The sequence below is a fragment of the Oryctolagus cuniculus genome, chromosome X (genome assembly GCF_051225735.1).
Source record: "Oryctolagus cuniculus isolate XC-2025 breed Fujian yellow rabbit chromosome X, ASM5122573v1, whole genome shotgun sequence".
Classification (NCBI taxonomy): domain Eukaryota; kingdom Metazoa; phylum Chordata; class Mammalia; order Lagomorpha; family Leporidae; genus Oryctolagus; species Oryctolagus cuniculus.
The window spans coordinates 424,290-446,497 of record NC_142888.1 but is presented as its reverse complement, the minus strand read 5'-3'; the positions used below and the strand labels follow the sequence as shown (position 1 = coordinate 446,497).

The 22,208-nt window shown below is 40.2% G+C and overlaps 1 protein-coding gene across 6 annotated transcripts in view; it reads right to left on the bottom strand.

The window, feature by feature from the left end:
* The window catches only part of GLRA2 (glycine receptor alpha 2), a 202,383-nt gene that overhangs the window by 130,573 nt on the left and 49,602 nt on the right, over positions 1-22,208 (bottom strand). For all 6 annotated transcript variants that reach the window (XM_089324791.1, XM_002719913.6, XM_051827600.3 and 3 more), the window contains one exon: positions 15,534-15,757. In XM_089324791.1, the coding sequence (XP_089180917.1) occupies positions 15,534-15,757 (224 nt within the window). The remainder of the gene's footprint in view (positions 1-15,533; positions 15,758-22,208) is intronic.

Sequence of the window (22,208 nt, the reverse complement as noted above, 5' to 3'; positions counted from 1 at the left end):
ACTCAGTGAATGTTTTCTTTCATCCTTATTTCCTTCATTTTCTTTCTAGCTAGGATTTGTGTTAGAACCCAATGGGTTCCAATAATAAGGAGAGTTAACAGTTGTAATTTGCTAACTCATGTCCTCCACTGAGCAAATGGGAAGGGATGGTAATGATCTACTCCATTTCTGCCTGAGCCATAGAGTGCACCATGTATCTGAAGGCCAAAAATCTAGATTTCGCCTTTATTTTTTCTTTTCCTTTTTCAAAATTGGCAGTATACATTAAATATAATAAATCTACACAAAAATTAAGTTAGAGCACAATGCAATGACTTTTTACATCTCCATCCACTTGTTCAGATTCAAATTTACATTCTTTTCATTATCCTAGAAATAGCCTTGTGCTCTCTTCCCTGTCAAGAAGCCTCAAAAATAACTACCACTCCAATTGTTTTTCAAAGAGCCTCTTTTGGGATTTAACAAACATGAGTTTGGGGGCAAAATGAGCTTGTAGAGATGCAGACATTGCACCAAAAAAGGCTGCTATGTCCAATAGCATATTGAAATGTGACCAATTTTTATCTCCTTTGATCTGGCTTTCCACCTATTTGTGGTGGTACCTCTAGAATTGTGTATTTTAATTGGAAATGGAGTATTCCTCTAAATATGCCTGGAAGCTCAGGCTTCTCACTGACACACTGCCTACAGCATGCCAGATTCGCTCTCCTCTTCCCCACACTATCTGAAATGTTAAGGCCATTGCAGCTGAAGGCGGTGAGCTGAGACTGTTTCTTTTCCTTTTGATTTTTGTTAACTCATTTCCTGAAGCATTATCACTTACTCCCTCCCTGTCAGCTTGGCTGCTGGAGGTGCGTCCAGGGCAGCACTGCTCCTATTTGCACGTGGGAAGGAATCAAGTTCCTGAAAGGCCCCTGTCTCTTTAATGCGAGTAAGAAGGCTGAGCAACCCTTTTGATTTTAGACAAGGACTGAAACAAAGCACAGGCAACATCTCATTTTTCTTGCCCTTTCCTTTAAATACCTGAGAGGTCTAGACATTGTCAGCTGGTTCAGTCTCCTTTACAGTTTTTATACAAAATATTGTAATTTTAATATATTTTTCTGTATATTATTTCCCTCCTTACTACAATGCCATATCCAAGAAAGCTGAGACTCTCTTTTTTTAATCATATAAAACAATGCTTGGCACGGAGTAGGTATTCGGAATTTGTTGAACAAATGAGTAATTCAGCAATGCTAAACTCTGTGGGAGAATATTGGGCTTTTATTCTGTGGTCACAAGATTTAGAGGGTGTAGGATGCCGGTCATCACAGCCCACAGACAGTTGCCAAGTTATAAGACTGCCAAAGAAAGCCAACAAACTTGGCGGATACCCTCAGTAAGCCGAAGGAATGCCAGGAAGCTCAATCTCCCTGTCTTGGAGCCTTAGTCCGATAACTGGGTCCGCAGTGGTAGAAGAATGGGGCTGTCCTCACACTGCTAGAAAAATATAAAGTAGCCATCTAACACTGCAGCATTATTGACAGCAGGCTCCTTGACTCGTGGTTCCTAAAGAACTCAATATTGGAAGTCTATTTCCAGTGAGTTTTTTTTGAGAGAAAAATACCATGTGAAGAGAAAATGAATTTTCAGGTAGCAATGCAAATTCTAATGAGTGATGTGCTTGCCTAAAGCAAAGATTGCCAGCATGCTATTTTTGGGAGATTTGATTCTAATGGTGACAATCCTTTGCCTTGTTTGGAGATGTAGGGCAAGAGGATGTTTCTGTGTTTTTTTCTGGAGAAGTGAGAGAGTCTTAGGGATACCAGTGCTGTGTCTCTGTCAGGGGCCACATTTAGCGCTCTTTCCAGGATACTACAAATGCTTGGTGGCACATGAATCCATCAGAGGGGATAGAACCTATGGGGTTCTTGGAGGATTAATAGTAAGGAAAAATACACTAAAAATAATAAGGAAAAATAGTAAGAAAAATAAAAATTCAAGTGATGATTATGATACTATTAATAACCATAATTCTCTGAATACTTGCTGTGGGTCAAACACTCTCATTATTTTTTCATCATTGCGCACTATCCCATAAAGCAGTTTTGAGACAAATCAAAGCTCACACAGATTAAGCCATGTTCCCAAAGTCACAAAATGACATATGACCCAAACTAGATTTTTCAAAAATTCTTCAAAGTTAGATTTGAACCCAATTTTAACCGACATCAACTCCATTTATTTTTTCCCACTCTATCATGTTTCCTCCATAGGAAAAGAATCTTACCAATTTATCATCCTCTTGTCTGTGAACCCAGCAGAATTGTTCATAGACACCTTAGTGCCTTGTACCTGGTCAGGGATATCCTTTTCATTTGTTTTTCAGACATCCAGAACTCTCATGAAATGTCCCTTTACAAACAATGCCCAGTGTCCCTTAGCAGTCTGGGGACCTGGGTGGTAGACTGAGCTTACACGTAAAGGGTTATTTGATCTTAACTAAATCTCTGGGCCTCCTTCCCCACTCACACCCCATCCTGCTCCACATCGCTATGATTATAAACTGTAAGGAAGATCAGCTTGAAGAATTTCCACTTCAAGGTGGATTTACCCGCTTGAAATATGAAAACTTTAAGGGCAAGAAGTTCCTCTTTAAAGAGGAACAATTCAGACAGATAGGTGAGATATTTATTGCCCCCGTAGTACTTTGTCACCCAGCATCCTAGAACACAATCCATTTTTCCCTGAGAACATGAAGAAGACCTTACAGAACAATGCAGATCTGTTGAATCCTTCCCCCTCAGTCGTACCTTGAAATTTCTGAGCCAGGTGACATTCTAGTGTCAAGAAGATTTGACAGGATGTACCAAGTATGCAACAAGAGTGTCATCTTAACCCACCTAGACCTTAAGTGAAATTAGCCTGGGGGTAAGTTAAAGGCAAGTTAAAAGTGCATCATTAACACAACCCACACAAGGAGAGGGTGAGGGAAGTGTTAGGGAATTAATAGACTAAAATACACTGCTAGGCTAGCTGTCTGATCAAAACATCCTTCAGTGGTGGGTTGCAATCTCTGTGGAGTATAAGCATCTTGGGAAGTTTGGTAGGTGTGCAGATTCTCAAGCCCTCTTGATAAGCAGCCCAGGTGACATTCATGCTATCCTGGAGCACACTTTAAGCAGCAGTGCTTCAGCCTATCCCAAGGGACAGTTTGAGTTACTGTCAATGTGATCAACTAAAAGGAGATGTTTTGAAAGGAAAGCAGATGTGAATATTGAGAAAATGGTCTGCAATTTTTCAGTAGCAATAGCACTGTCTTTGGGAGACACTTTTTTTTTAAAAAAATCTTTTTTTGACAGGCAGAGTGGACAGAGAGAGAGAGAGAGACAGAGAGAAAGGTCTTCCTTTTCCATTGGTTCACTCCCCAACACTTTTTTTTTTTAGTTATTAATTTTTTTTAAACTTTTATTTAATGCATATAATTTTCCAAAGTACGACTTATGGATTACAATGGCTTCCCCCCCATACCGTCCCTCCCACCCACAACCCTCCCCTTTCCCACTCCCTCTCCCCTTCCATTCACATCAAGATTCATTTTCGATTATCTTATTATACAGAAGATCAGCTTAGTATACATTAAGTATGGATTTCAACAGTTTGCTCCCACACAGAAACATAAAGTGAAAAATAATAGATGATTTTTTAAATGATGATGAAATCAGAGCAGACCTATTGTCATGTTTAATCCCAGTGAGAGTCAAGTTGGGAATTGATAATTTTTTTTTTTTTACAGAGGATCAGTTTAGTATGCATTAAGTAAGGATTTCAACAGTTTGCACCCCCATAGAAACACAAGGTGAAATATATTGTTTGAGTACTCGTTATAGCATTAAATCTCAATGCACAGCACATTAAGGACAGAGATCCTACATGAGGAGTAAGTGCACAGTGACTCCTGTTGTTGACTTTACCAATTGACACTCCTGTCTATGGCATCAGTAATCTCCCTATGCTCCAGTCATGAGTTTCCAAGGCTATGGAAGCCCTCTGAGTTCTCCGACTCTTATCTTGTTTAGACAAGGTCATAGTCAAAGTGGAGGTTCTCTCCTCCCTTCAGAGAAAGGTACCTCCTTCTTTGATGACCTGTTCTTTCCACTGGGATCTCACTCGCAGAGATCTTTTGCCAGAGTGTCTTGGCTCCCCAACACTTTTTTTTTAACAGGCAGAGTGGACAGTGAGAGAGAGAGAGAGAGAGAGAAAGGTCTTCCTTTGTCGTTGGTTCACCCTCCAATGGCTGCCGCGGCCGGCGCACTGGCTGCCGCGGCCGGCACACTGTGGCCAGCGCACCGCGCTGCTCCGAAGGCAGGAGCCAGGTGCTTTTCCTGGAATCCCATGGGGTGCAGGACGCAAGTACTTGGGCCATCCTCCACTGCACTCCCTGGCCACAGCAGAGGGCTGGCCTGGAAGAGGGGCAACCGGGACAGAATCCGGCACCCCAACCGGGACTAGAACCCGGTGTGCCGGCCCCGCAAGGCGGAGGATTAGCCTAGTGAGCCGCGGCGCCGGCCTCCCCAACACTTTTTATTCCACCACAGGGCAGGGCAATTAGCTCCAAGCAGGCTGTTAGGTGATCTGACTAGGGGTATTGAGACAAGAAGAGTTACTCACAGGCCTCGATGACAGTAGAGAGGCACACTGATAAAGTCAGGGGAGTAGAGCCAAGAATGTGGCAGGTGTGGCTAGAAGACTGGGAGAGCTGCTAAGACCGATTGGAGGACAGTTTCCAGTTGAGGTGGGGAAGAAGCCAACATCATTGTGTCCATTAACACACACGAATATGCAATGGTCAAAAGTAGGCAGCGTATCAGGTTACTGTCTCTATTCTCTGGAAAATCAGCCTTAAGAAATTTTGAAAGAAATTTGGGGGGCCAGCGCTATGGCGCAACAGGTTAATGCCCTGACCTGAGGTGCCGGCATCCCATATGGGTGCTGGTTCAAGACCCAGCTGCTCCACTTCTGATCCAGCTCTCTGCTATGGCCTGGGAGAGTAGTAGAAGATGGCCCAAGTCCTTGGGCCCCTGCGCCCACATGGGAGACCTGGAAGAAGCTCCTGGCTCCTGGCTTCAGATCAGCACAGATTGGGCTGTTGCAGCCAATTGGGGAGTAAACCATTGAATGGAAGACCTCTCTGCCTCTCCTCTCTCTGTGTAACTCTGACTTTCAAATAAATAAATAAATCTTAAAAAAAAGAAACTAGGAAGGTGGCTGCAGGAAGCAATGGATGAACCTTCAGAAAATATTTGCAAATCTCATGGCACTGGTCATGAAGGAGGACAGAGTGCAGGTGAAGACTAGCTCTAGATCCTTCATAGGATAGTTTGGTGCTAAGCAGGAGTCTACCTAGACTGTAACTTAGTATATCCATTCAGCAATATTTTGGTAAATATTTATTGGGCACCATCCAACAGATGCTTGAAATGGGAGTTTCTTTTTTAAAGATGATCATAGGTTAATTTAAGAATGACATGTATCTCAAATAGTTGTGAGTTGATTCTTCAAATTTTGAAGTTGTTTCCAACTCCACTTAAAGAATCTTTGGATAATGTAAATTACATTAAACCAAGTACAGGGCCTTTAATTATTCCCTTGGGGCCTAGATAGGTATTCTGATTGAGTACCTATCAGGTAACCTGTCATTATAGACTCCGGTCCAAAGAAGATCCTTTGGGTCTGTCGGAGAAGCATGGCTTTCACTATTTATTTAAATCAAAACCCGAGGTACCCACAGAAGGATCTTGATCCATAGAGAACTAAAATAATTGGTCCAAGTTTGGCTAGTCAGGCAAGGAATTAAATTATTTATTTATTTATTTATTTATTTATTTATTTATTTTGATAGGCAGAGTGGACAGTGAGAGAGAGAGACAGGGAGAAAGGTCTTCCTTTGCCGTTGGTTCACCCTCCAATGGCCGCCGCGGCCGGCGTGATGCGGCCGGCACACTGCGCTGATCCGATGGCAGGAGCCAGGTGCTTCTCCTCGTCTCCCATGGGGTGCAGGGCCCAAGTACTTGGGCCATCCTCCACTGCACTCCCTGGCCACAGCAGAGAGCTGGCCTGGAAGAGGGGCAACCGGGACAGAATCTGGCGCCCCGACCGGGACTAGAACCCGGTGTGCCGGCCCCGCAAGGCGGAGGATTAGCCTAGTGAGCCGTGGCGCCGGCCTAAATTTTTAAACTCGTAATTTCTGAATGCTTTGAAATAAAAGGGCCACTTTGAACTCACACACAATATAAAGCATGGGGAGACTCCTGGCCACCAGGTCCATGGGCAGGTGCAATTATGGCTGGCCCGGGAAAGTTTTTCATATAAGCAAAGTTTGTAAGTTGTTAGGAGTTCCAGTCAGATTCCAATATGACCTTGCTTAAACACCTTCCAACTCTTAGCTGCTATATACAACTGACTAATAGACATTTAGCTAAAGTCTCTCATGACTATCAAGATGCAAAACTGGGAAGAGATTATTTTAAGTACTGTCAGTCACTTCTTCCTTTGTGTAAGTGAATTGATAGATTCCCAGAATCTCTACAGATATCCTCAAGAGCACACTTTGATACTAAGATTATCAAAGTTAATGATTAAACTACATAGCAAGAGAATAAGGCTCAGAACAGGGTCAGGGAGCACCAGAAATGCACATTATTTTTTAATATTTTCTGAGGTTGGACCTAAGCCCTTGGTTGATCCTAACCTGTATAGTTAGAATCTTCCTTCTCAGTTAATTTCAAACAAGCCATTATGCTGTGTTTTTTCCTGTTGACCTTGGAATGTGGATAAGATGAGGCAACACTGCATGGTTCATCAGCTGTTCTACTCTCTCCCCTGACTAAAATCCCAGTGACTGACTAGAAAGGTCCATGTTTACCAAACATTATAAAGGCATCATAGAAAATACCCATATGCATTGAGCAATACTAGCCGGGAGGGAAAAAATACAATATCTACTCCCATCTGTGTGTGGTCCCTTCAGAAAATGTGAACACATATGGTTAGCCTGTGTTAATTAAGCCCAAAGATGGATTGGATTCAACTTGGAGAGCAACTGATAAATCTGCAGTGAAAACTTTTCCAAATGCTTTCATATTTCCCGAGTGAAAATGCTTTGAAGATGTTGCATTGGTGAGGGCTAAATTGAATGTCACCAGAAAAAAGAGCTCAAATTATCAAAGATTTAAATAATAAATACTGTTAATGTTTTTGCTTCATTTTAAATTACATAGTCACATCACATCAGTATTATATACACAAACATTTGTGAAGATTAAATGCGTTCAGCCTGCACATTAAAATAATGAGAAGTGAGTTGTCCATTGTCATGTGTTTATTTTATAGTGACATTGAGGTGAAGAAAGAGAGAAAGCAGGATATAGCAATTTCCTTAACATTTTGTCTGAGAGTATCTTACTTTGGCAAAACAAGTGTGAATATCCCTTGTGAACTGCAAATGTGGTTTTGAGAAAACTAAAGTAACTTTGTCCCTATTGATAGCTGAGAGCAAAATCGTGTTACTTGACTGGTATTTTGCTGCATTGTGACTGGTGGAGAGTTGCTGGCCACTGTTTCTGTTGGCAAACCCTGGAGAGAGAACCAAGTGCTGGTCAGCTGAGTGGCACTTGGATAGAACGGGTACTGAATTAGGAAATGTCTGTAGTTGGGGTTAGGGTGGATGGAGAAATCCATCACTCTCCTTTCTCCCCTTATCCCACAGTAGCACAGAGTGATGAAGGTGCTCATTGAACAACTGGTATGATTCTGGAACAGAAAAAGCCTGCAGCTCAAGGAAAGGTTAAACAACTTCTTTATGGTCACTTAGTAAGACTGGATTTGAATCCAACTCTTTTCTTCAGAATGGATATCTGCCCCACTGCTAGAGCATGCTGTCTTTTGTCCCCTGGATCTCTGTTTGCTTTCTATCCGTCATCTGACTGTGCAGCTTTAACAAAATATCCCTACTAAAAGGAAACATGGAATAAAATCTTTGTTTTGTTTTTCTTTGAAAGAACTGATCAATCAGCTGTGATATGGCTTTGCTCTGAGAATGTGTCACACATGGAACTTTACATAATCTATCTATCTATCTATCTATCTATCTATCTACCTACCTACCTATATGTACTTAATTATTTTCATTGACTACCCTGTGATAAATATTGACTATTCTTAAGTACAGATTTTGGTTTGTAGTTTGAAATGCCACAAGCAAAGAGAAGGTTGTTGGAGAGACTCTGATCTTTGCAGAGGAACAAAATTTTCCTATTTGAAAATGGAGTGCATTTCCTTTGAATTATATACCATGAGAATGTACCAAAGTAATTTATGTGCTTCTTAAGAACACAGTGATATTATGCATGTTTACTTTGGGGTTAAGGTCATCCAGGGAACCTTTCAAAAGTGACATGGGGACCAAGCAGAAGAGCAGGCAGATATAAGTTGAACAGGCTCACCAAGACCTGTGATTTTTCTTTGGCTTCCTGATAAGAACATTCAGGTAATGAGAGATAGTATACTAGCCCTTCCACTCTACTGGCTCAAATCTGTCATGTGGTTTCTTTCACCTATGTGTCCAGTCAGTTATTGTCACAGACAATTATCTTTGCATACTTGTCTAAAAAGAATATAAACTTGTAATTTAGGGACATATTATAAAATAATATTTCATGGATGCCGCTGACTGAATCAGAGGGCACTTATGATCTAGTGTGCAGCTAGACAGTTTCTCAGCAGGGAGCTCAGTAGTGAGTCTTTGTCACTGTGTAAACGACATGCAAGTTTTAAGGCCTCTTAAACCACCAGGAGTCCAGTCTTCCTTCCTCCACCCTTGAGTCAAATCCCTCTCCTCAGGAATTGGATATTTAGTTTGGGTGAGAAAGGTACAAATATCCAAAAGTAGTTTGAAACAGGTACCTTTAAATTCACAATCTCCTCTTGCTGACCCCAAGCTCCAAGGGGCGTGATGAACCCATTCTTCTTTCCTCATTCTGGAAAAGTTTGCAGTTTGGGAAGGAGACGAAGGTCGTTTTGAGTTACAGACTTATGGCAGAGCTAGAAGGCACGCATACTTTGTCTAACTAATCTCCTGATTCAAACCCATCTGATAGAGGAAACTGAGACTCAGAATGATGAATTGATGGGACTGTGAGAGGCTGTTCTATGATCCTGGAGGATACACTCAATGATGGAAGGAAGTGTGGGGCTCACATTGCTCTGAGCTGAGCTACCTTCTCGATATTCTTTTCTCTGCACCATCGCCTGAAGAGCAAACCCTGATGGATGTTAACGCAATGGAAAGTTACCTCCAAAGGAGGAAAACCTACTGGTTGCTATTGCTAGTCCAGTCAGGTAAACAGTCAAGGGTAAATGGTTGTGCCTGATGCCATGTATTTCATTGCACAATTCCTTTTGTGTTCTTCAAGCAAGGCTAAGAACCTTAGTCTGGTGTGTTTGAACTAATGTAACAACAGAGCTGTCTAACATTTTATGTGAGTCTGTCATGTATACAACATACTTGCCACACTTTGTTTCTCCTCGTCTCAGCCACACCTTGTTTGAGGGCCCCTCTCTAAAAATACCCTGCTGTACCACTTAGCTCAGCTTCTGCTGAATCCACTAGCATTTATGTATGCCAGCTCCTCCTACCTTTGCTTGCCTCTGAGAAGAATGGAATCATTGTGGTTTCCATGGCATTACCCAGACTTCCCTGAAGACTTGCTGCTTCATTCTGACGTGGGCACGTATGTTACACTCATTAATTACTGTATTAAGTCAAGTCACAAAACTAATGAGGATTTGGACACAGAGTTGGGAAATGAGAATGTAATTTTGCCTGGATTATAGGATAATGATAAACATGGCCCAAATATGTACATAGAGAAGAAATTACAGCCTTTCATAGCTGCTTTCTGATAGAAAATACAGGTTTATATGTTCAATCAAAAGTTAGAGTAAGATAACCAAAGCATCACCAATGATAATATTTAGGCAGGTCTTAGTTCACTGTGCATTTCATTTTCAGCTCTGACATCTAAATAGGATGCTTTCTTTTCCTATGCCATAAAATGATCCTATAACTAAAGTTAGAATCTTTTGAAGTTCCTACATCAGTTCCTACATCCTACATCATAGGCTGAGTCAATAATGGGAGGCCATGTGAGAAAAGCTGGCCTTTTATCTGTGTAGGTAGAGTTGGTCTTTACACAGGATTGTTTGGGGGGCACTGTTGGAAGTATTAGAAATCAGCACTCATCTATCTTAGTGGTGCCTGTAATCTACCATCAGAAGGAAAAGTGCTGTCACTCCCCCAAGAGTTCTCTGTTAAAACTCGTGTACTACTGAGAAGGTGGCACGCTGAATCATCAACACCTGGGGTTGCGAATTGACTCAAAATGTATTAACAAGAAAATCACTTTCAATGCCATAAAGGAATACATTTTAGATCAGATGGATGTTGATGTCGAGGTGAGCAGATGCCTTGGAGAAATGGGATGCCACTATGGAGCAACAATGCCACAGTTATTGGTGATTTGGGGTGTTCTCTGTAGTTGGAGGACGTTGAGTCCCCCAGGCACATGGTCAGTCAAATAAGACACTGGAGGCGAACAATAGTTCCTTAATAACTTCACATGGGAGTATGCACTAAATCTAGGAGTAAGTTGCTAACATTTGGAGGGTCATAGCCACTTTAGTAAAGATAAGGACCTTTTTTTTTTCTAAACAAGCAAAGCATAAAAGAGCTTAAATATCCTGGCATACAAGATACCCAGGCACTTTTTGAGAGGTTCAAAGAACCCTTGGATTTTCACCTAGTCTTCAGGTTAAGAACTGCTACTAAATATAGGATCATACCCAAAGAGTGCGTGTATCAGTTGTGTCCTTTAGGTTTTGAGTTTGTAGGGATCTATTTTTGTCAGTTTACTTAATTTTAGAGGCTAGAACATAATGCACGATGCTTAGATTTCAAGACAATATTAAGAGCCCTAGAACGTATGGCAATGACATCTTGAGTGTCTAGGCATATAACACACTGTTTTCTACTAATGCTCATAACTAAATTATCTATTTTTCAAAGTTGAGCATAGAGGTCCCAAAAAATAGCAAATTCCTGTAAATCATACAGCTAGCATTGGAGCCAGAGACTCATTCCCAAGGGTGTTTAACTCTAAAGCCTGTATCTCCTATAGTATCAGAAGTAACAAGGATAGTGTTCAACACACAGGGTTCAGAGTAGGTGCCCCAAACTGTAAACAAACACTAATTCTGGTGGGGCAGAAGTGTTTAAAGCAAGAAGTAGTAAGGTAAGCCTTCTGTCTTTCAGAAAATTGTGGGAATTTTTTTTTATCATATTAACAGATGGAAGCAAAAGCCACTGATTCAAGCTTCGGCACATGTAATTTAAGTCATATAAAAATCATTTCTTTGCAATGTCACTGGAACTTGTTATCCTTATAAAATCTAAAGACAGAATTCAAAATCTCTTCTGAAGGTCTTTTCAATTATTATATATCAATTGAAAATAAAAATAAAAAATAGAATGAGTTCTCAGCAGGCTGCCTAAAGGCAGGAGGTTAACCTAATGATTTTAGAATCTCTTCAGCCCTTTGATCCCTGGGATAGCAAAAATTTACAAGAAGTAGATATGCTCTGTAAGGTACACAGGCTATATGAAATTATAAATGAGATCTCCCTATTGGATAGAAAATTATTTCATTTTGAATTTAAACAGCTTTGTCAGATATTTATAAAATTTAAGACACTCCACCTTTTCATCTTTATATCTTATGCTCCTAAACACCCTCCTAAAAAGGTTGCTTCCAAAATGATACATCTTTGGAATTGTATTTATTTATGTATTTGACCTAAGTTGGGATAAATGAAGAGGTTATATGGGGTACAAGACAATAGCATTGAAACAGAAGTCCAAAATTTTGATCCTTGTCCTACCTTTCCTAATTATTTGACTCACCTAACTTCTAAAGGAAGCCATTTCATCAGTAGGACAAGGGTGTTGGACTAGATATTTTCAAAGAGACTTCAAATTTTAAAGAAAAATCTTATATTTTTATAAAGTCAGAATTCCCACAAAATTTTCAGAAGCAATAGGATTTAAATGAAGCAAACAAATATCAGCAAGAAGTAACATGGACAAGATGCTTTTCTCCAGTAATGCTCACCTTCTCCTTTTTTTTTTTTTGACAGGCAGAGTGGACAGTGAGAGAGACAGAGAGAAAGGTCTTCCTTTGCCGTTGGTTCACCCTCCAATGGCCGCCGCGGCCGGCACACCGCGCTGATCCGATGGCAGGAGCCAGGTGCTTCTCCTGGTCTCCCAGGGGGTGCAGGGCCCACGGACTTGGGCCATCCTCCACTGCACTCCCTGGCCACAGCAGAGAGCTGGCCTGGAAGGGGGGCAACCGGGACAGAATCCGGTGCCCTGACCGGGACTAGAACCTGGTGTGCTGGCGCCGCAAGGTGGAGGATTAACCTATTGAGCCGGGGTGCCGGCTTCTCCTTTTTTCTTTAATCTTGTCCACCACGAGCCCATTATGTCCTCACATTTACATTAATTTATTATATTGCATATATTGAATCCAGCAAATATTAGCTCTAGTTATTCCTTGGCCTCTAGTTAAACAGTCCTGTAACTCAAACAGGAGTATGGGAGTGAATCCTAAATTCTAACAATACTTGTGTCACACAATTCATTTGCAGAATTAGAGCCACTTCCATTTCCTTGTTTCCTACTTAGTCCAGTTATTTAATTTATCATGCATCCACTTGCCTAATTAGACTGGAACCCTTCCAGGGCAGGGGCCACATGTTATTCAGCTCTGGATCTTTAGGCTCAGCACAGTGACTGGCTCATTGAAAACCCTTCCAGGCCAATAATTAGATTCCTGCAGTTGAAATCTGCCAAGAATGTGTGTTTTCTTAAAGTGACATCTCCACTTCTTCTTCCCCAAGGATTTTTCCTCTGATTTCAGCAAATGCCCACAATGAAGGAATAGTCTAAATCAGCCTGCTGTAGGACAAACCCTGTCCAATCAAAAACAATTGTTAAGACATTCCAGAGCCTGTAATATGCTATCCCCAGGAGCCAGAGTTATAAGAAATGCCTCTGGATCTAGGTCAGAGGAGTGTTCTATCCTTCACAGTTGGGGAATGAGAAGCCCATCGTAGAATAGAAGGAAAACCATAACAACAACCTGCTTTTCTTTCACCAGTGCTTGATGGCTGGGTATTTACCAGAGCAAACGCCACCCAAGGCCCAGAGGATTCGCTGAAGCAGCTGATACCCTGTGCTGCTTTTTATAACTCCTTCCCAGCACCATGCTCTACATATGTCCCATTTCATCAGGTCACATCAACTTAGGTCATGCTCAATTCTGCATCTTGTACCAAACAAATGCTGCACCATGCGGAATGTTCCATGTTTCCTTAAAAATGAAGTAGCATTAGGAAAAGTCCCCTGGTTCTTTTTGTAGACAATGACTTTGCCACCTTTTACAAACGAGCAACCTCTTGCATTTCACAAGACATTGGAGCTGTTGGCCATTAGCACATTGAGAAATTATTCAGATATAAGAGTGATGTAAACAAATGCATATATAGATATACTCAGTGTGGGGAGCAACTCGGACTAGACTGTTACTGGAATTAAGACTTATTCTATGCATCTGCTCTCCCACAATATGGCGCTGGGGGAGAAGAAAACAGCTTCTACACAGCTGCCTCCAGTTCAGTCAATAAACTGTAGGACTTGCTCCTGATTGGAGAGCAGTGTACTCAGCATGTGGGCAGCCGAGTTAGGATTGGCGGAGGAGGAATATAAAGGAGGAGAGAGACGGCATGCACCAGGAACATCTAAGGGGAACATCTAAGAGGAACATCTAGCTGAAGGAACACCTGTGCAGCCCCCGAGAGAGCCGGCCGGCGGTGTGCCGCTCCCCCGCAGAAGTGGGGAATGTGGCCAGGGGGAACCGCCCTTCCACGGAGGTGGAAGGGACAGTAGCCAACCCGGGAAGAACCAGCAGCAAACCCGGGGAGGGCCGAGCAGACGAAAGAACAACGCAGGGTTCAGTGTCGTTCCTCCATGAAGAGGGGGAGCGACAACTCAGAGATGCATACACACAAATTTTAGAGTTGTTAAATGAGGTTGTGATGTTGACGAGTCTACAAATGTGTGAAAATTATTTGCAAGGATTTTCTTTGTAATAAAATTGAGAAAAGGGGAGATAATGCAAAAGACCTTTAAAATGTTAATAGTCACTCAATAAATTAAGTGCCTCTCATATACGGTATACTGTTAGCCCTTTAGAAAATGTTACAAAAGAGGCAAAACCAAGTATCTTGGCCTCGAAGAGTTTACTATTTTAAAAGTGCTGATTTTTTGAAAGCTTTTTAATGCTAGTTTCTTTTTATTTTTATCAACAATTATTGTATTTATTTATGGTGGACAATTACAGCTACTAGACTATATTTTTCTGCTACCTGTTTTTGTAAATAAAATTTTACTGAAATATAGCCACACTCAATTGTTTGCTTATTATCTATAGTTGATTTTGAGCTAAAAGGACAGAGTGGAGTAGATGCCGTAGAGGCAGTTCGGCCAGCAAAATTTCCAATACCCATTGTTGATTATTTCCAGAAAATACTTTCTGACATCTCCATCACTCATTCTCACAAGAATACTCGGAGATAAATCTGGTGTTTCTCATTTTCAGCGAAGGTAACTCAGCATTACAGGTTATGTAACTTAGTGACCAAATTTAGGTTTGATTTTATATTATTCCAAAAATCCATGTTCTTATGCTATACTCACATACAGACATAGCCAAAAATATAAGGCAGGAAAAAGTAAGAGCCTTACAGAGTCACAGAGAAACTGACATTAGAGTTCAGAAAAGGGAGACTATTTTGAGCCTGTTGTGGTAAAGATTTTGGAGAAGACCATGTAAATATAAAAGCAAAAATGGACTTCAGGAATTATTTTTCCCAAGCCCAAGCCAAATTAAAAGGTCAAAGTTGTATGTTTAGTTAGAAGCACAGCTGAGATTAGATTAGAACCAGGTCTCTACTCACCTAGCCCACGGTGTGTATGCTGTCAGTGACCATGCTGAACAATTGATTTTTTTTTTTATGTGTAGTTAGTTACAGAATGGCAGAAGTGTGGGAATGAGAAAAAATGGAAATTTTTACATTATATTCAGTGATGATGGAACTAAAAAGCCTTACTTTCTCTATTGAAGCCACCAAAAACACATTTGTGGAGGCATTTATGCACTATCATCACCTGCCTACTATTCTATCAGACATTTTTATTGTGGAGACTCAGGCTTATGAAATCGTGGGAATTTCTGGCACTGTCCACCAACAGATTCAAATGATAAATAAAAAACCACAAAAGTCAAGTGTTCATATGATTCTGCCCTACAGAATCAGGCAGCTTTTGGCCAACAGAGATATGGTGAAGTGAACAGACACAGCCAATGGAGACTTACCTGATACTGTACAGCACTTTGCCATTTTTTGAAATCCGTAGCAATTTGTTGTCAGTGGTGACATCATGGAAGTTGGCACCCTTCTCATTGGCAAAGAACAAATCTGGTTTCCAAATGGAGTCTAGCATAGATGGGTCCAAGTCCAGGGAGTCATCTGGGTACTCACTGTATGCCAGCCGTGAATCATTCCATTGTTGTCTCAGAAAAATGTTCACTCGATAGTCCTACGGAAAAGTCACCCACAAGAGTCACTTACTGCCCACCTTGGCCTAAGCAGTCCATCTGCATTTCCCTCTCGCCCTTTTCTCTTATTGAATACAGATAGCACTGGGGTCTGGGTAAACCAGGCTGTATAAATATCCGTCAAAATAAACCACTCCTGTTAGGAGTGCAGACAGAGGGAGGAAAGAAACAAAAAAACGTAAGCAAACCAGAGCACCAGTTGGAACCTTTTGTTTAAACTACTCATCTGGGAGGAAGTCATACCAACCCCACCTTCTTTTGCTATGGAAAAGGTAACAATGAGTACACAAGTCAGCTGTGATGGCCTTAGTGTTAAATAAAACGGATTCATTTTCCAAATCGGGTTTGAAATGATCTTTAGTGTCTTTCTGCTTAGATGCTGGGGGCAGAAGGAAACCCACTCTGCAATTTTGGTAGTGAAAATCTTATGAAATGGTGAAATGATAGGGCAATATTTTTTGTATCCATCAGCAAAAACCTTAACATTTTTCACATTGACAAAATAATTCCCTCATAGCTACTTACTTTTGAAATTCTTAAATATTTCATCATTCCTCTGAATGCGTTGTATCTATACTAGCCATATTCATGCTTCCGCCAAACATTTTTTTTCATGTATTCTCAAGCTGAACACTTTCTGACAAAGGTGTTCTCCCTTGTAGAAGCCTCAGGTACAACTCAGGCATTCCCACTTGTTCTGGGAGTTTCCTTCTGGGCTAGTTAATCAGTCTGGGTTAATGACTACTCTCCTAGATACCTCTATTCAAAGGTCTTTAGGTTCACAGAGTGTGTTGCTTCATTTGATAATCTGGACTCTGAGGTTTCAGCCATGTTCTTTAGTCAGGTGAGACTATGGCTTCCGAGTCAATAGTTCTTGATAATTGTTGTTACTTGCAATGATATCTACTCATTTACTCTTATTCTCTTTTTAACTTTTTATCCTCATTTTCTTCATGTCCGCATATTTGGCACCTGGATTTTGGTATTGTTTATCTCACTATAATGATTTGTCCTGGCTTGCCTGAGATTCTCCTCAACCCCAGACAAACAAGGATGGTTGGCCACTCTACCAGGTGCTGTGAAGATGATCTCAGGATGGCCAGCTAGAGTTAATTCTCTCAGGACCAAAAGGAAAAGAATAGCTAAGTTGTAAAGATTCGGATGTATGGAAAAGAGCTTCAATGAATCCCTTTTACCAATTTACTAAACTATTCAAATTCCTGTGACTGTACGAGCAGTCAGAATGATGATCAGGCTCATAGAATATTTTGGAGCTAGAAGTTCTGGTAAAAGTATTCAGTGTTGGAAAAAACAAGGCTAATAATCAAATAGTTACGAACTACTAATTAATCATGGAAACCCAGGTCATCAGGAAAGGCTAGGCTATTAAAAGAATATAATGAGCTTTTCCATTGCATAAACTTCTCCGTGGAAAAACTTGTTTGGGATTATACCAGATCTGCATAGCAAATTCTCAGACTCAAGAGGGTGCCATTTGGGGTCTAGTCTTACTTTCATCCCATCCTCTGTGCTCACTGGACCCCCCCAGGGAATGGGCCCAGGGAACGGTAAAACCTCAAAATTTCCAATCACACAGGTTAGGAATTGTCCAAAGTGACCAGAGGGTTGTAACTAGAAAGAGATTATTATCATTACAGTGTCTCATTGGGAACTGGAGTTACTGGAAACTTTGAAGTGTTGTGTGAATAAAGAATGAGAATTGGCCAGTGCTGCGGCTCACTAGGCTAATCCTCTGCCTGCCCTGGGTTCTAGTCCAGGTCGGGGCGCCAGATTCTGTCCTGGTTGCTCCTCTTCCAGGCCAGCTCTCTGCTGTGCCCAGGAGTGCAGTGGAGGATGGCCCAAGTGCGTGGGCCCTGCACCCTTGTGGCAGACCAGGAGAAGCACCTGGCTCCTGGCTTCCGATCAGCGCAGTGCACCGGCAGCAACACGTTGGCTATAGTGGCCACTTGGGGGTTGAACCAATGGAAAAAAGAAGACCTTTCTCTCTGTCTCTCTCACTGTCTAACTCTGCCTGTCCAAAAAATAAAAAAAAAAGAAAAGAAAAGAAAAAAGAAAATTGTGAGAATCAAAGAAGGGGCTATTAAGCATAGAACAATCCAATTTACATATAAGTATACATTAGGTACATCAAGTGTGAGATTTTCTTAAGGTTTCCTGAGGAGGAATGCAGCTTCTCCAGTGTTTGACACTTATTGTCTTTTCTTTCCCTGGAGTATCCCAGTTATCTTTAACAAAAGTATTTGTGAGGAGCCTGTACGCTTGTTTGAACAGGGCATAGAATAGAACAGAAGAAGATCCTACCCCTCAGCCCATTATGGAGATAGAGAAACTCTAAGTATGGGAGATAATGATGAGTGGAAATGACAGATGAAAAGTCTCTTGGGCCATTGGGAGGCCAGTGAACCTCCCCTTCCTCAAGAATTAATCTTAGAGCAGAAGAGACCATGAGAAACCAGAGAGCATCAGGCAGCAAAATTGCCATTAGGACATCCTTGCAAACCTCCCTTGAGTTAAAGATGCATATTGAAAGACTCTAGAGACTATTACATTAGTATCATACAATAGGAAAACAATGACCTTTAAGAAAAGTATCTCAATATATTCATAGTGTTTTCTCGATTTCTATTTTGAGTATTATATGTAGAAATGATGAAATAGATATTAGAACTTTAAAAAGAGCTTGGAGTCTATCTTATTTCAGTAGAATCATTAAATGTCTAAAAGGTGACCTTAAAGTAAAGTAATTCTGTTGTTTTTAAGCAAAAGTAAGTGTAAAACTTAGAGGAAAATATTTTATACCACAGTTATAGCAAATATATGAAATAAGACCTTTATAGAGATTTTGGTGTTAAGTATTTATACTTTTTAATATATAGTAATTGAAATATATCCACATTTTATTTACAATAATATACACAATTCTAAAATAAAAAGCCACTCTGAGAAATCATTAAGAATAGAAAAGGATATGTAAGGATGAAGAGAAGCAGATAACCAAAAAATAGATATCTGGAGCTGTGGCTGCCTCATGCTTCCAATTCACTATCGTTTTCAATATAGGGTAAAAAATTTGACACATGTGAGTTATCTATTCCTATGCATCATTTCTGTTTATTTACAGGTATATTTATTGTCTCACAATATCCCAAGCCACAAGAGGCTAGTTATATTGTTCTTTAGTCTTTCTTTGCCTTTATTTTTGCTTTTAGATTTAATGAATTATTAAAAGGGAAGTAAATATTGACAAAAATGCTTAAGTACATATTCAGTTTTCTTTTCCACTGCCTTCTTTCTACAGGGATATTTCCTGCTTTCAATAAATGACATATTTCCTTGAACCAAAATTTGTTTCCCTGTTATTGACTATCTGGGTATCAGATTAGGAATTGGAAATATTCAAATTCTATACATACATATATCTTTAATTTTTAAAAGCTACGTTTAAATCATTTAATCTTTATTATATTCTTAGCACAAGTGATTTGATTACCTACATTCTATATTATTATTTCATGGCAAATTGAAAATTTTTCAAGTTTCACTTTTCCTGGTGCTTTCTAATGCTTTGCTTACCCTACAGACTGTTTCCTTAAGTTGAATTATCTTTTTAAAAATTGAATTATCTTGACACTATTCTATTTGCATTAGCATTTGTACACAGAGATTGTCACTCTATCTCCTAATACTCTTATTAAACTATATAATTACTCTTTTATTTTTGTATACATACACTGTTCAATCCAATTATATCACAAAGGTATCAGATACAAGTGTATGCTTCGTTCCCAATACTGTCCATGTGACACTTTTGTTTTACCTCTGGCTATACTGCAGTAAAGTTTTTATAATCTCGAGTCTGTGCTAGCTTTAATGTGGAAAGCTGGCCCTGAGCTTGAAATCATGGGACGGTTTTTTTTTTTTTTAATGCAAAGCTCAGGATTTAACATTACATTGCGAATTTAGAGACCAAGGTTACCTTATATATCAGTTTTTTTAAATGCCAGGCTTATGGTAGATTCCAGATTCTTACATACGTAGTCAGAAGTAAGATCTGGGCTACCTGCTATCCCTGATAAGTGAGCTTCTTCTTACGACTTGCTTATGTAGCCATAGAATGAAAAGCAGAATGAAAAGCCATAGAATGAAAAGATGATCTAACTTCTTAACCAAGTTCCTCAGGAACATGATTTCAGATAGAAGGTAAAGCAGTTCTGCACCCTGTTGCAGTCACCAGTAGAGCATGTGGAAGTTACCTTTTGAGGCAGAGTTTGGGAGAAGCAGAATTATGTTCTCAGAGTGGACACATTTTATATGCTCTCAGCTCCCGTTGCAGCTCAGGAGAGGCTAAGGGTTTACTGCTGTGGCATAGGTAGAATTTCAGCATCCACAGGTCCACATCACACACTATGTCCTCATTTCCTCCCAGGTATCATTTGGAAGCTGGGAAGAGACCATCTCTTCTGCATTTGTGTTGGCCTAGCTTTGGAGAGAGCTGTATGCTCATGGTGTGCACGCCACCCTTGATCTTTACTGACATTGCTAATATTCTCAAACTAGGCCTTTACAACTAGAAAAAGAGGATTGCAAATATACTCCCCTTCCTGTAAATTCTCTTGGCATCAGCAACTAAGGAAAGGGGGAAAGAAAAAGAAAAGGAAATGGTAAACTGACCTTCCAAAAACAGAATATTAGCTATTTCATCATGTATTCCTTACTTGTCTTGTAACCCTTCTGTGACCATACAAAATTTGTTCTACTGAATACTCTTAACATAGGGTCAACTAGGAATGACTACTGAGTTATCCCCTGTCTCTTAATGAAAAACGTATATTTTTGAATGATGCGTATCATCATAATGATCCATAAAAATATTCCTTAGTCTAGCAGAAATATACTCTGCCCTGTGTGTACACATCTTATCCTCACATATCAAAGGAGTAAGATTGCTATTAGCTCTCTGTGAGCTTGAAGCCTGTGGACTGATAGTACCAATGGTAAACCACTGGGATTTCATTAACCATAAGGGGAGCAGATCAGATAGCACCAAAACAGAGTCACACTGAGTTCCTGAAACAGATCACCATTGCCCCTCATCTAGAAACAATTTCCCAAAACTGAAGCTTTCAATAATGCTATCCATATAATGGGATGAGAGTGAGGTATGAGGCGAGAGAGAAAAATAAACATGTTTAGAAAAAACTCAAAATTCGTAGGCATTATTGGGAAAATTCATTCCAGAAAATGTAGAGAAACAAAACTAGTATCCCCAGAAAACAATGTGAGTCAAGGTCCTCAGTGACCTCATCCTTATGTGCAAAAGCTAGGGGTTCTGACTCCAGCTGAAGACAATTGTGGAAAGAATTTGGTTCTATTTATTTTGTTTGACCATTTCATCTAAGTCACTTTTCCTAAAAATATTAGTAAACTTATGGGTGGTAAAATGCTATAGTTTTGGTAAAGGAAGCTTGGGCTATGATGACATGCTGAGTGTGCAATGGACTGAATGGTTTTGTGCTACCTCCACCCTGAATTTCTATGTTGAAACTCCAACCTCCATTGTAGTGAGATTACTGGCATTATAAAAGGGGCCCCTGTGAACTTTCCAACATATGAGATACAAGGAGAAGTCAGCAGTCTTTAACTCAAATAGAATCCTCACCAGAACCAGACCTAGCTGGCATAGGGCACATTTCCAGACATGGGCCTCAAGTGTCTTGAAAGATCAGACCCTTTCTTGGTGGAGCAAGTCTCATGTCCTTACGAGCATTTGAACACTGTCCATTTGAAAATTTTGTGCCTTTGATCTTGGATTGGTAAACTTTAGTCTGTGGGGCAAATTTGGCCGTAGCCTGTTTTTGTAAATAAAGATCTAGTGGAATACAACAGCCACACCCTTTTGTTTCTTATGGTTGCTTTTATGCCAACAAAATCAGAGTAATTGTAATAGAGGCTGTCTGGCTCTCAAAGTCTTAAGTATTTACTTTCTGATTTTTTACAGAAGAAGTTTGCTAATCCCCATCCTTGATTGTCATGGGGATTTCTTCTTTGATGTAAGCATGGTTGAGTTTAAAACTATTTTTGTAGTTTCACATAAAATCCATAGTTGAAGAAAATAAAAAAAATATTTTTCAAAGCCAAAGGAAGTTCATCATTACACCAAAAGCTAAAAAGTCAAAAGAAGCACAAATACACGTCACTTTTCTAACCATGCAGTTCAACCACTCTATGTCACACAGCAGGATAGGCAGGCTGTTGATGTTACCCTTGAGCAACGCTTTCCAAATTTTCTGATAGGAAATGTGACAAAGGATATTTAATAAGCAGCCCATTTATTAAATACCTTCAGTAGCTTTTAAGGACAGAGGAAAACAAGAATATCCATAGCTTCCATTTCATCTTCCTAAACGTTTG